Source organism: Protopterus annectens, chromosome 12.part0, assembly GCF_019279795.1.
Source record: "Protopterus annectens isolate FY-2018-M chromosome 12.part0, PAN1.0, whole genome shotgun sequence".
Taxonomy (NCBI): domain Eukaryota; kingdom Metazoa; phylum Chordata; order Ceratodontiformes; family Protopteridae; genus Protopterus; species Protopterus annectens.
This window is the reverse complement of record NC_056746.1, coordinates 575,447,414-575,459,913: the sequence shown is the minus strand read 5'-3', so window position 1 is coordinate 575,459,913 and position 12,500 is coordinate 575,447,414. Positions and strand designations below refer to the sequence as shown.

Sequence of the window (12,500 nt, the reverse complement as noted above, 5' to 3'; positions counted from 1 at the left end):
TTTTTGACAAAGTGGTACCACCTGCTGTTCTCAGTAGGTTACCAGTGTACACAAAGCTCTGTCTACAGAGCAATTTATCCCCTTAACTTTTAAGTATTGTCTAACAAGATGTTACATTCTGCACGTGTCTAGTTTAAAAGTCCATAGTCTATCTAGCTATTTCCAACAGTTTGGCTTGTATACCTGCCTGTTTTCAGAGAGGTTTACATATTTCACAATGTGACGTTTTAAGTTGTTTTCACTTTAGTAGTACCCCCCACAGTTCATTTTCCTATTTCTTTTCAGTAGCCTGTAAAACTTTTTTCTTCTTTTTATCCATTGGGATGAGGGTTCCTTTTGTCATAAATATATAATCTAAGAAGTGCCGTGTCCACCACGTTGAATACTGCTTTTTTATAATTCAATAGAAACTGCAAGAAAAACCCAGCCAAGCAAGAGTTTTTACTGTGAGATACCTTAAACCTCCTGTAATGGAGGCCCATGGGATATATGCAGATGAACCCGTAAGGACATCAAGTATATCAGTTACATGGTTTCTGAATGCCCATGACTTTTATTTTTTACTTTTAAGTCTTTATGGTTATATTCAGGCCAATACACCCTTTTGCATGTATCCCAACTAACGTCCAAACCAAAAGGTAAAAAAGTCACACTAAGAAACCTTTCAGGAAAAACTGCAAGAAAAACACAGCCAAGCTAGAGCTGTCACTGGGTGATACCTTAAACCTCCTAGAATGGAGATCTATGGGATATATGCAGATGACAGCTTAAGGACATCTGGTGTTTTAGCCACATGGCTTTCGAAATGACCATGACTTTTTAACTTTTTAAGTATGATTTCATTCAGGCTAGTGGCCATAAAGATTTAAAAAGTAAAAACATCATGGGCATTCAGAAGTCTTATAGCTGAAACACTTGATATCCTTAAGGGATCATTTGTATATATATCCCATGGGCCTTGATTTCAGGAGGTTTAAGGTATCACACAGTGTCAACTCTAGGTTGGATAGGTTTTTCAAACAGTTTTTACTGAATGGTTTGTCTGTTTGACTTTTTTACTCTTTTGTTTGGATGTTAGTTGGGTTATTTTAAAGGCATCTTAATGTTTGAGCATCAGATGGGTTTAAAGACCCTGTCTTCTGAAGCTAAACTATTCACTTATGTTGGGCTAATCAGGTCAATAAAAAGGCCAAAACATGCAAATCCGCATCTAGTGTCCTTCTAAGAAAATACCTTAAAATAGCAGCTGATAGCATTGCTATCCTGTCTGAGGCCTTATAAATAGGTCAATCCAGGAATCCCACATTCCCAGTCCCTGGAAAAGTCACATTATCCCTATGCACAATGGAGGAAATTCAACAGGGATTACCAGCTTTAGACCTAAAGCAGTCTTTCCCCCATCTCCAAAATACTTGAAAAATGTATTCAAAAACAATTGCTAACTATCTCCTGCAGGAAGAACTCCTATCGACCACATAACATGCCTTCCATCCTTCCCATAGTACTAACACTGCACTTCTAACCTATACAGATACTATAAATAAAGGTAGAGATAACAGCAAACAAGTCTTCTCCTTATTTCTAGACTTTTCTAAAGTCTTTGACATAATTTGTCACAGCAAACTTCTACTTCAGATGTCCTCATTAGGTCTCTCTCAGCCCTCCCTTCTGTGGTTCAAAAGCTACCTATCAGATATGTGTCCATCAGTAAAATGGCAGTCTACCCTCTCTCCATACCTCCCAGTCACAATCGGTGTACCACAAAAATGTATCCTTGGTCCCCTCCTCTTTAACATTCTCATCAATACCATCCACACAACAGGCTCCATAATGCAGTATGCAGATGACTCCACACTCATTTGCCCATCTGACAGCATAGCACACCTCCAGAAAATTACTTGAGAAGCTTTAACAGCCACTGAGACATGGCTTTGCAGCTTACAACACATGCTCAACCCTAAGAAAACAAGCTACTGTTTTTCCCCCATATCCCTGTCTCATGAAAAAACAAAACTTAAAGTCCTCTCTCTTGATAATTCAACCATTGAAGTCACTTCTCATCGCAAGTTATTAGGGATGATAGTGGATGATAATCTTAAATTAGACCTGCATATACAAAATTGCATAAAATAATCTCATCTGAAACTAGGGGTGCTTTATAGAACCAAATCCTTTCTCACCAATGCAACTAAAATTAGAGTTGCCACTATTTATCTCCTCCCAACACTTCTTTATGGCTCTCCCATCCTTACTAACCTTCAGGAGTCACAAAAATCAAAACTTGAATGATGCTGTAAGATAGTTGCTAATTTTTCAGCAAATACCCCTTTCAGAACTCACCACTGTTTAGCACTAAAAAGCTTAAATTGGTTGAAACTACCCCATCAACTAACTTATACACAGCTTCTTACCACCTACAAAGTTAACCATCATCCATCTACTTGTCCATCAGTATATAACATTCTACTCAAGTAGGTTCCCAGTTGGTCACTTCGATCCATTGACCAAAAACTCCTGTCTGCCCACAAACCTATCAAATCTGCTGGGCATTGTCTGTACTTGTACCATGTTGCGAAGGCCTGGAAGTCCTTACCTGTATCCATCAGGTCAGTACTCTCCCTCCCATCCTTCAAAAACATTCTGAAAGACTTCCTAGCCAAAAGCTGACTGTACTTGCTCAACACCAGGATAAATTATATCCCTATATTTGAACAAGTACTTCTTCACACCTTACACCACCTTACTCTCCCTTCTTCACAAACTTTCTTACTTCTATCAATTTCTCTCGGCTGGTTTGCTCTTTAAATATACCGTAAGCCTGCTTTTTTCTCACTTCATATTGCAGTTCCTGTTTCTGTTATACTAACTTACCTTTAATTTCTCTATAAACTGACTAAAATGTCTCCAACTATTAAATCGGTGTCATATACTTATAACTATTCTTAACCAATGTTTTCACAGTATGTCTAATTTTGGTATAATTATCTAAACTGCAGTTATTTTTGTATTATTTTTAAAGATTGTAACATTATTGTTCTTAAAATGTTTTGTAATACTTTGGAACTTTTCTCCCCAGGCCTTCACTGAAAATGAGCTCCTACTTTGCTGGCAATCGGATATCAATAAATTTTATATATATATATATATATATATATATATATATATATATATATATATATATATATATATATATATATATATATAGTATGTTTAAGGTATCACATAGTGAAAACTCTTAACTTGGCTAGGTTTTTCTCACAGTTTTTACTGAATGGTTTGTCTGTGTGACCTTTTTACCCTTTGGTTTTGGCTTTTTATAGTTCAGCTGTTAGAGTATTTGTGCTGTGTGAGTCCCCCCCGCCTTAGGTGACTGAGTTACCTGGAAGTCTCATTTTTAGTAATGGAGAATGCAAGCCTGGATCTCCCTGGAGGTTGAATCCTAAGAATCAAAACCCTGTTTAGAATCCTCTGGATGAGATTCTGAGCTTATGCCCTGCCTTGGAGTAATATCATTACCTTATGCATGTCAAATAAGATAGGCTGAAAACTCACGTCCTCCATTAAAAGTATACTAAGATACTGAGTCATGTGCTTAACCACCTCCACTGCAGTGCAGTATGAGGGAATGATGCTATCACAAACAGACAAGCATATGGTCAGCTCTCACTAACTGTGGGATGATTGCCTCAGTGATGTCAGATAACAAGTCATCTGTGATCAGGATAGAGTCCATTGCACTCCAGTAGATTGCCAGAACCTAAGTGGTAAATTCTTTGCTCCTGTTCCTGTACCACTAGGTCTCTTCTGAGTTCAGCATATGGTTATATTTGCCACATTCATATTGGCCTTCTGGTAATTTTTCAGAGTGCGGCCAGGTATGGTTCAGCACCATATCTAGTACCAGGATGAAGCTCACAGCAAAAGGATGAATTTGTCCACCTCTGTAGGAGTTGAGGTTGTGGTTATGAATGTGGCTTGGAATACTTGAGGTTTAGATAGTGGAAAAAAAAACAAGAAGAAAAAATGGGTATGATTGAGATGCCATTGACCAAATTTCCTCCTGAAGTTCAAGAAAATACTCATGGCTGTAGTACCTCATGAAGAAGATGAAGTGAATAGAGCAGAAGAAGAACAACAACGTCTTAAAACAGCATGTGTCAAGACAGTAGAACAGATCTGTGTTTGAGCCAGCTATGGAAAAAAGGAAAGCTATTGCTCCTCTGTATCGAAAAAATTGAGTTGATGTGATGTGATCACCTTTTGAGATTACCTCCTAAGTGCTTCTCATGAGAACAGTACAAGACACAGCTCACTGGGAGGCCTTCCCAAGGCAGATCCAGAGCAGTTTAAAGGGATTTTATCTCTCAGATTACGTGTTTACAGCTAGAGCGCCTACAAAATGAGCAGGATACTATTGCTTGGGATAGGAAAATATGGTCTGCTCTGCTGAGCTTGCTATCATCCACAGCCTTTACCAGGAGAAGTGGTTTAGAAAATGGATGATTGGGAAAACAAGGGTTAAAACTGTTGACTACGTAGGGTATACAGTTTATCACAACTTCACCCCTGATTCAGCACCCATGGCCGTCATGGATAGTGTAAAAAGTCTTCACCCCTGGTTTAGCAACAATGTCCCTCATGGATAGGGGGTAAAAAGTAAATGTCTCAACATAACCTTATTCTGCCTGCCTCTGAGTTGCTCATGCACAAAACACAAGGGCCAAAAAATACCATGGGAATGAAAGGCTGCAGGCCTCTTAAGTTCCTCATATATTGGTAAACTAGTAAGTACCTTTGACCCTGTGAACATAAAAGTAGGTAAATGGCAAACTGTGTGGGCCATGTAAGCTTCATCTTACCTCAAATCCTTGTTTTGATATGTGTTTCCATGCTTAAAAGGAGTTATGTTAAAACTTACCTTAAAGAGAAATTGTGGACAGCAGCAGATTTCCTTGATTGCTAGATGCCACCTTACTCATTTCAAAGACTTGATCTTTTTTGTGTTGGCATGCACAAGGCAGAATATTGCTTCACTTTGGCATATGTTTTGAACGGGGATTTCTCTTATCATACTCTGTCGCCTCACAGTAAGACTTTTCCTGTTCGATTCTCAGCTAGAGCGTCTTCTGTGTGGCGACATGCTTGAATGGGCGTACCTTCGTTGAAGGTTGTGCGTCAGGGCTGGCAACTCGGCACATAAAAATCTACTGCCAATCACTAGCGGACTGGAGTTCTGCTGTGGCGACCCCTAACCGGGAAAAGCTGAAAGACACAACAACAACAGCAACAACTCTCTACTAGCATTTCAGCACTTGTGGGCCTATATCAGGATACAGTCATGCTGACTAATGTGATTGACATCTAGCCTTGGTCACTGCTTAATAAATTTTGCTAAATTTTGTTAAAATGTATATTCATTCCTTGGCTTAACTTACCAGTGCTTATTCCTGTGATGTATTATCACATATGTTGCCGTTAGGTACTGCTAGGTCTAAAACCTGTATGTCTGGTACAATTTGGTGTGTAGTAGGTTTTGTTGTACTGTGCTCTTATTCTGTTTTTGTGCATGTTGTACAATACCTGTGTTATTTCAGTTGTTCTAACATGGCTTTTACCTCAAGCTTCCACTAGAATTGGGCTCAACCTAACAGAAATTTACCAGTTAACACACTAATAAACAAGTACAAGCTTTGGTGAAGCTTTAAGGCTACTTTTCCAGTATGAAATAGACATTTCAAATTAATGCTTCTCTCGGTGGCTGTTAAGCAGCACCGTATGTTTCTTGCATGTAATTAAGACAAACTGATTAATGGTTTGCAAATTCATACCATGATCAAGCTATCATAATCAGTTACATTAAAACCTAAAGCGTCATCTGTCCTTTTAGCAACATGTCATTACTTGGAGTAAATGTAAAAAGAAGCCTCATTTAAGTGCAGTTATTAAAACTGATTAGCATCTCTCCAATGCAGTCAACCCCAGCTTTGCCCCTGCACCATCTTTCTTTTGTGCTAACCCTAACTGTAACCCTAACCCTACCCCTGCCCCAACTCTAACCCTACACATTACATTACGAAAAATCCTTTCCCAAGCAGTACCACTACACAAGACAAAAGTACACAGAATACAGATAACACAAAACATGCACAATACTGAATCTATCCCCTTCCCTAACCCGTACTCTAACCCTAACCCACGGCAACTTTCATATCCACAACAACTGCTATAATACAGTATGGCACATTTCTGCACACGCCTGCTTACTCACACTATATAAAACTAAAGTCAACCACATGATTCACTCAATTGAGCATTCACTCATTTGTGCAGTCTCTTTTTTTACACCTACAAAAACCATTATGCCAAATGTGTATTCTACCTTTTGAGTGGCACCCAGCAAATTATGTTTATCACACTGGATAGTTAATGATAACATATACCAAACAATGCTTGAAGTTATGCCTTGTACAAAGGACAAAAACTTAAGAACTTCATTAGTTAAGATAACTTCATTAGTTAAGATAAGTCTGTTATAATAAAACAGTTACAAGGGATTCATGCAAGTAGTCTCTTGGTTGTTGAATAAGTTACCTTTTGATGTAGGATTGATTAAAGTCTTAAACTATTTGAAATCCATGTTAGATGGTTGGGTAAGGAAAGTAAGTTTTTGTTGTAACTTGAGGGAGTGTAGGTTCCTTGCTGGCCTGTAGTCCTGAACTCTGGATAAACTGTATTATGAACTTATGAACTGCCCCACACACCCTTTCACTGGGTTTGTATTGCCATGACATTCTTCCTAAAACCAGATGACCATCATATCAGTGGTTATTTCATGTTCATGTTATCAGCTATTTAAAAGGCACAGAAGGAAAACTTTTTACCTGCTTGTCAGTTTTTCTTCTGTCAAAGTGCCAGCTTTTTGTTTCCCAGGTCATAGTCCCATTCGAACATCATGATTCTCAGATTTCTGTTTTTCTTTCCAAAAACACATTCGTTGCCATGCTTCTTCTACAGTGCTGATGATACATGCCTCTAGGTCTTCACTGAACCCACATATAGCCAGATAGTTATCTGTTAATATTGTAAAAAAAGTAATTTTAGATGAAGAGGTTAATGTCACAGTGCACACCTGTCCCCTTTTGTTTGATTTTTTTTCTGCTTCAGACTTTAGTTTTTATTTTATTTTATTTTAGTTTCCATTGCTAGGATTGTACACTGATCACATCAGACCACTAGCAGGTTCAGTCTGGTTAGTGATTTAAGGTGTAGAAGCATTTTCTTATGTTACATTATGAGATGCTGAAGATAGAAATATTTCATTTTTTTCAGATCTTGCCATGCCAAGTTCCCTTGTATGGGCAGTGGATGTGTCAGGAAGAGTGTATACCCTCTCCACTGTAGGACAACAGTGGGAGCTTTGCAAAGACAGACACCTTGAGTTTAAACGTGTAGCAGCAGCGAAGCAGTGCTGTTGGGGAATTGCATGCGATCAGCAGGTCTATGTTTATGTGCATTCAAGTGATGTACCAATTCGATATCAGGAAGAGGCCTTTGAAAATCAGGTACGTAACATATCTCCATTATAATGCATTATATTTTTTCATGTATGAACACAGAATGCTGACAGTGTGAGTTCTTTCAGCTTTTTGGGTTACATAGGAGTGCACTTGGCATTTCTCCATTTGTTGTATTTATCCCCAATGTGCCTTACTCCCTTCTGTTAATCCTTCCTGTACATTACCTCTTTGTTTTGGTACACAGTACACCACCTAGTGAAGAAGATAATTCCATAGCCTCCGTCACCCTTTCTGTGAAGTAATGTGTCCACATTTCTGATACCAGCCTGCATGATTACTGCAGTGTGGTGTCTTGCAGTCTCGTGCCATTCTGTCTTATCTTTCCATTTTCCATAGGTTTCCCCACCCATTGTCTCAGAAACCTATGGGTTTAGACCACATCCCACTGTCCTGTCTTTTCCTGACTTTTCATCTAGGATTTTTCATTCTGTTTTGCTGTTTCTGCCTCCACAGGCTTTCTTACTATTTTCGTTAACTTTATGTGGAGGCATCAGACATTCTTGGGTCATGAGGTAAGGTCTTCATGAAAGTCTGCAGCACTGCAGGTTAGGTGGTACATACACATACAGACTGACAGTCTTATCTTAGCATCCCTGGAATCTGCCCCCCTTATTATGTGCCCGTGATGTGAGTCTTGGTCAGAAACCCCCCTCCACTCTGTAATGATGGTTCATCTGTGGGCGTAGTATGACAGCTGTGTCCCTCTTCTATGCTAAACAAGTCTGCATTTCTGTGATGTTAGTTTGTAATGGAACTGCTCTTGCCACCTTAAACTTCACTTAGTATTAAAACTCAGCCTTAGTTAGTGTCTGTTTGACATGGGTGTCTGCCTCTCCATATCTCCCTGCAGATATTCTCCTTCCTGTGCTTTAACAAAACAACTACTTTTGTGTTGTCTAGTGGTAAATGCACTTTGTTTACCACAAGGTAAAGCAAAATGTGATACTCCCAGGACTGCTCATTTGACACCGGAGTAGGTACTGCCTTGTCAGATAAAAACATCCCCCACATCATCCACACACTTCTGCCATTCCAATGAGCCAGTCCTTTACCCATCTCTAGCTCTTAACTTTCTAGCCAGTGTTATGTGTGGAACAGAGCCAGACATGAGGCTACCCACCTTGGCTGTGAGCCAGTCAAATACTGCGGCAGGTTGTGGTAGTAAGAATACCTGGTTCTGAACCAGTAAATCATTAACATAAGAAGTTTGAGTACTCCGACTGCCTGCCCGCCGCTCAATTGGTTTCCTGTTTGCTTTCTGTGGAATGGGCATCAGGCATGTGAACCTATAGCTGCTCAATTGCTTGATGTCCATGTTGTTGTGCGCATTTGCTGTTCTTTCATATGGAGTCACAATTGCAATCCTGAGAAACACTGTGAGCAGTCTTACCAGAAGGACCAGTAGTATTTATTTTTCTTTGTTTACTGGGTAAGGTGGGCTGGTCCAAGAACCCATTTAAGCCGCAATCCAGGCATCAAGGCATAAAATTACATAGACATCAAATGTAATTGACAAAATGACTGCTACTAATTGCAGACATGATACAATAACTATTCACCAAACATGTATGGGATGAAATGAGGTAAGGTTATGCAAGACTTCAGCTTTGTCTAATACTAAGACAGTAGTGTACAATACTATCAGCATTCTTAAGACATTACATGCATATAACCAAGGGGATTAATGAGGGAAATGATTGTAGTTATGTTAGATTTTATTTTAATTATTCTATTTACATTTTGTTTATCGGAGCAAAGCACTGATCACAATGTGACCAATTGCAGACTCAGCCTATGCTCCATACGATACTGTAACAATTCCACAGATATACATATTTACAAAGAGGCAATAAAGGTTCCCTGTAGAGGGAGGTGTTCAGGGGTAAATGTAAGATAAAGGATAGGGAGTATGTTTAGTAGATTTGAACGCAAGTGTCAGAAAGTTAGTGCTTGGCAAAAAAACAATTACATATCTGTTTACTGCTGCTAGTTTCATGAAAGCCCTGTGGAGTATAATGCACCACTATGCAGCGTCTTCAGTTTTCTGTCCAGGTATGCACTCTTTCTAAAAGTCTCTTATCTGAGCAATGCCTTATATTTCCCCACAGTGCACTCCAGATCTGGCACATCTGCCTGTGGCTATCTTGTTAAGACTAAAGTGAAGAAATTGTCATTTTTCCTTGGTTGAGGGCATCCTTTTTTTTACCTCATAAGACATTTTCCATCTGGCAAATACATGTCTGACCAGTTCACACGTCAGACATGCACATCCATGTCCAACTAGCTGATATGATCAGCCCCTTCCTACTAGGATGTGAAAGGAATGTACATCTGTGTCTGGCCAAGTCATGCAATCACTCTTTTTGTGCAAGGTATGTCAGGTGTGCACATCCATATCTTAAGAACTTATATGGTAAATCCCCTTCATGTATGACTGCTCATATCCATATCTAACCAACTCATAAGACCAGTATTTCCCCCTTGCTTGATATTGTGTGTCACTCTGTCTTCCACCCATGCCTGCTTTTGCCGTCTTCACTCCATTAACCTCTTTCCTCTTGGCTTCCCCATATTCCAGTATGTCTCCATTTTCCATCCTTCACCTATGTGCCTTCCTTTTATCTATCTCTACTTTACATGCCTCAGTTGTGCACTACAAGGATCAAAGTTTTTCTGTGCTGTGTTTTACATGGTATGTCTTACTTCAGCATTTTTACTGACCCTTGACACTTCATTCTTTCATAACTTTTGTGATCAAGTTAATAGTGATTGGACTTATAACACCAAAGATCAATATAGTGTGTAGTTCTGTTCATAGTGTGATTTGTGGAATTTTGTTCTTGGGTATTTGTGATCACTATTATTTCATATTGATTTTAAGAGGATGGAAATAAGGGAATGGCAAGTTTTGTTTTACCTGTATTTTTTTGAACTGTGGGTGCCATTTGGGTATCCTGTTTTCTGCACTGCATTGCTACATACTGGAAGTGGGACTTCCTTCCTGTGGTGGTTGTTCTTTGTCTATGGTTATATAATCATTTTGTCGTATATGAAGTAAGTGATGTTGTGGGTTCATGGGATTTACCCATCTGTAAAAAAACAAACAAAAAAAAACAAAAAAAAACACTCTGCTGTAGTGGAATGTCCTGTTTCTCTTGTTGTAATTGTTTTGGAGTCATGCACTGGAAACACCTCTCAACGCATAGTCCTGAATACTGGTGTTCCCCAAGGTTGTGTACTCGGCCTCTTGCTCTTCTCATCCTCACCCATGACTGTACTGCCAAACATAAGTCAAACCATATTATAAAATTCACTGACAATACCACAGTTGTGGGTCTCATTAGTGGTGGGAATGAACATAACTACAGAGGTGAGGTGAACACTTTGTTCCTGTCACACCAGGCAATCAATCTGGATCTGAATGTTAATAAGGCCAAAACAATGATTATGGACTTCAGGAGAAAGGCAACAGTTCACCAACCACTCACTAACAAAGGGGAGGTAGTAGAGAAAGTAAAAACAACCAAGTTCCTGGGCCTTCACATCTCTGATGATCTCTCATGGGCTGTTAGTACCAGCCATATAGTCAGGAAGGCTCAACAGAGGCTTCACCTCCTGAGAAAGCTCAAAAAGGCCAGGCTCTCACTGTCTGCTCTTACCACTTTTTACAAGGGAGCTATTGAGAGTGTTCTCACTAGCAACTTCATAGCAGGGTTTGGCAACTGCACAGCTGTTGAGAAGAAAAAACTACAGAGGGTGGTGAGGGAGGCTGAGAAAATCTTGGGCAAAAACTTTCTTCTATTCAGGAGCTTTTCTTTACAAGAGCAAGAAAGAGAACATACAAAATACAAGCTGATTCAACCCATCCAGCCCACTAATGGTTCTCACAACTTGTGTCTGGAAGGAGGTACCACAGCTTCCACTGTAGAACTGCCAGATTCAGGAACAGCTTGTATCCTACAGCTGTGAGACTTATTAACATGGACACCAGCCATGATACCTGATACATTGAAGCCTCTTTTTTTTCATTTAATCCTGCTGTTCCAGGCAATTACTGCCAGCATTACTGTCAAGTAATATAATGGCTGTACTGAGTCACGTCTAAGGTTAACAAGTGCAATACAGTAACCAAACAGCTGCTGTTCACTCTGTATTTATTATCTATCTTAACGGTGAAGGGGTTTAGTGGTGGATATTTATATATTATTTATCATTGGACAATGGGTATTGAGTGTGTTTATGTAATGTGAACTACCTCTTGCATGTCATACATGTTATTTTCTTATGTTACTCTTTGATACTGCTGTATCTATGTTATTTGCACTGCATTTCTCTCATGAGCTGGCATTTGTAATTTTGTTTAGGCTGCATTTGTGTGGTCCTAAATGACATTAAAGTTTCTCTGAATCTTTGAATGTTGGAGGATGTTTTATTTCTGGTGGTATTTCATCTTTGATCCTCACCCCCTTCTCAATTCTGCTGTAAACCCTTCAGAGTATTCCGTTATTCCTTCCTCTGCCTACCCCACATTATGTTACTAAAGTATCTCTCCATGCCTGTGATAGTCCACCTCCTAACAGGACCTCTGTCACAGTGCAGTCACTGCCCTTACAGATCATTTTGAATCTCTCTTCTTGTACCTCACTCCACTTTTTGGGTAATATAAAATTATTCATTTTACAGCAGAAAAAATATTTTAGTGTAAAGTGACACATTAATAAAAAGTAAAGTTCTGCATCTTTGCTAATTCATCTTTGCTTTTAGCTTGTCTTTTTTTGTCTTCTGTCACAGTTTCCCTTTCATTTGTGCAGTTAATCTGAGACCAGGCCCCACACTAAGCCTTCTTATCTGCTTTTGCCAGTAACCACTTCCCTGCTTTATACATCTTGACTTTTTCCCTCACAATACAGAAGTTGAGAGGTG

General features: G+C 39.3%; 1 protein-coding gene across 1 annotated transcript in view; it reads left to right on the top strand.

The window, feature by feature from the left end:
- Nucleotides 1-12,500, top strand: part of TECPR1 (tectonin beta-propeller repeat containing 1) — a gene marked incomplete in the record, with an annotated part of 1,181,271 nt that overhangs the window by 69,435 nt on the left and 1,099,336 nt on the right. Inside the window, 1 exon segment of the mRNA XM_044089712.1 lies at nucleotides 7,330-7,562. Within this exon segment, the coding sequence (XP_043945647.1) occupies nucleotides 7,338-7,562 (225 nt within the window).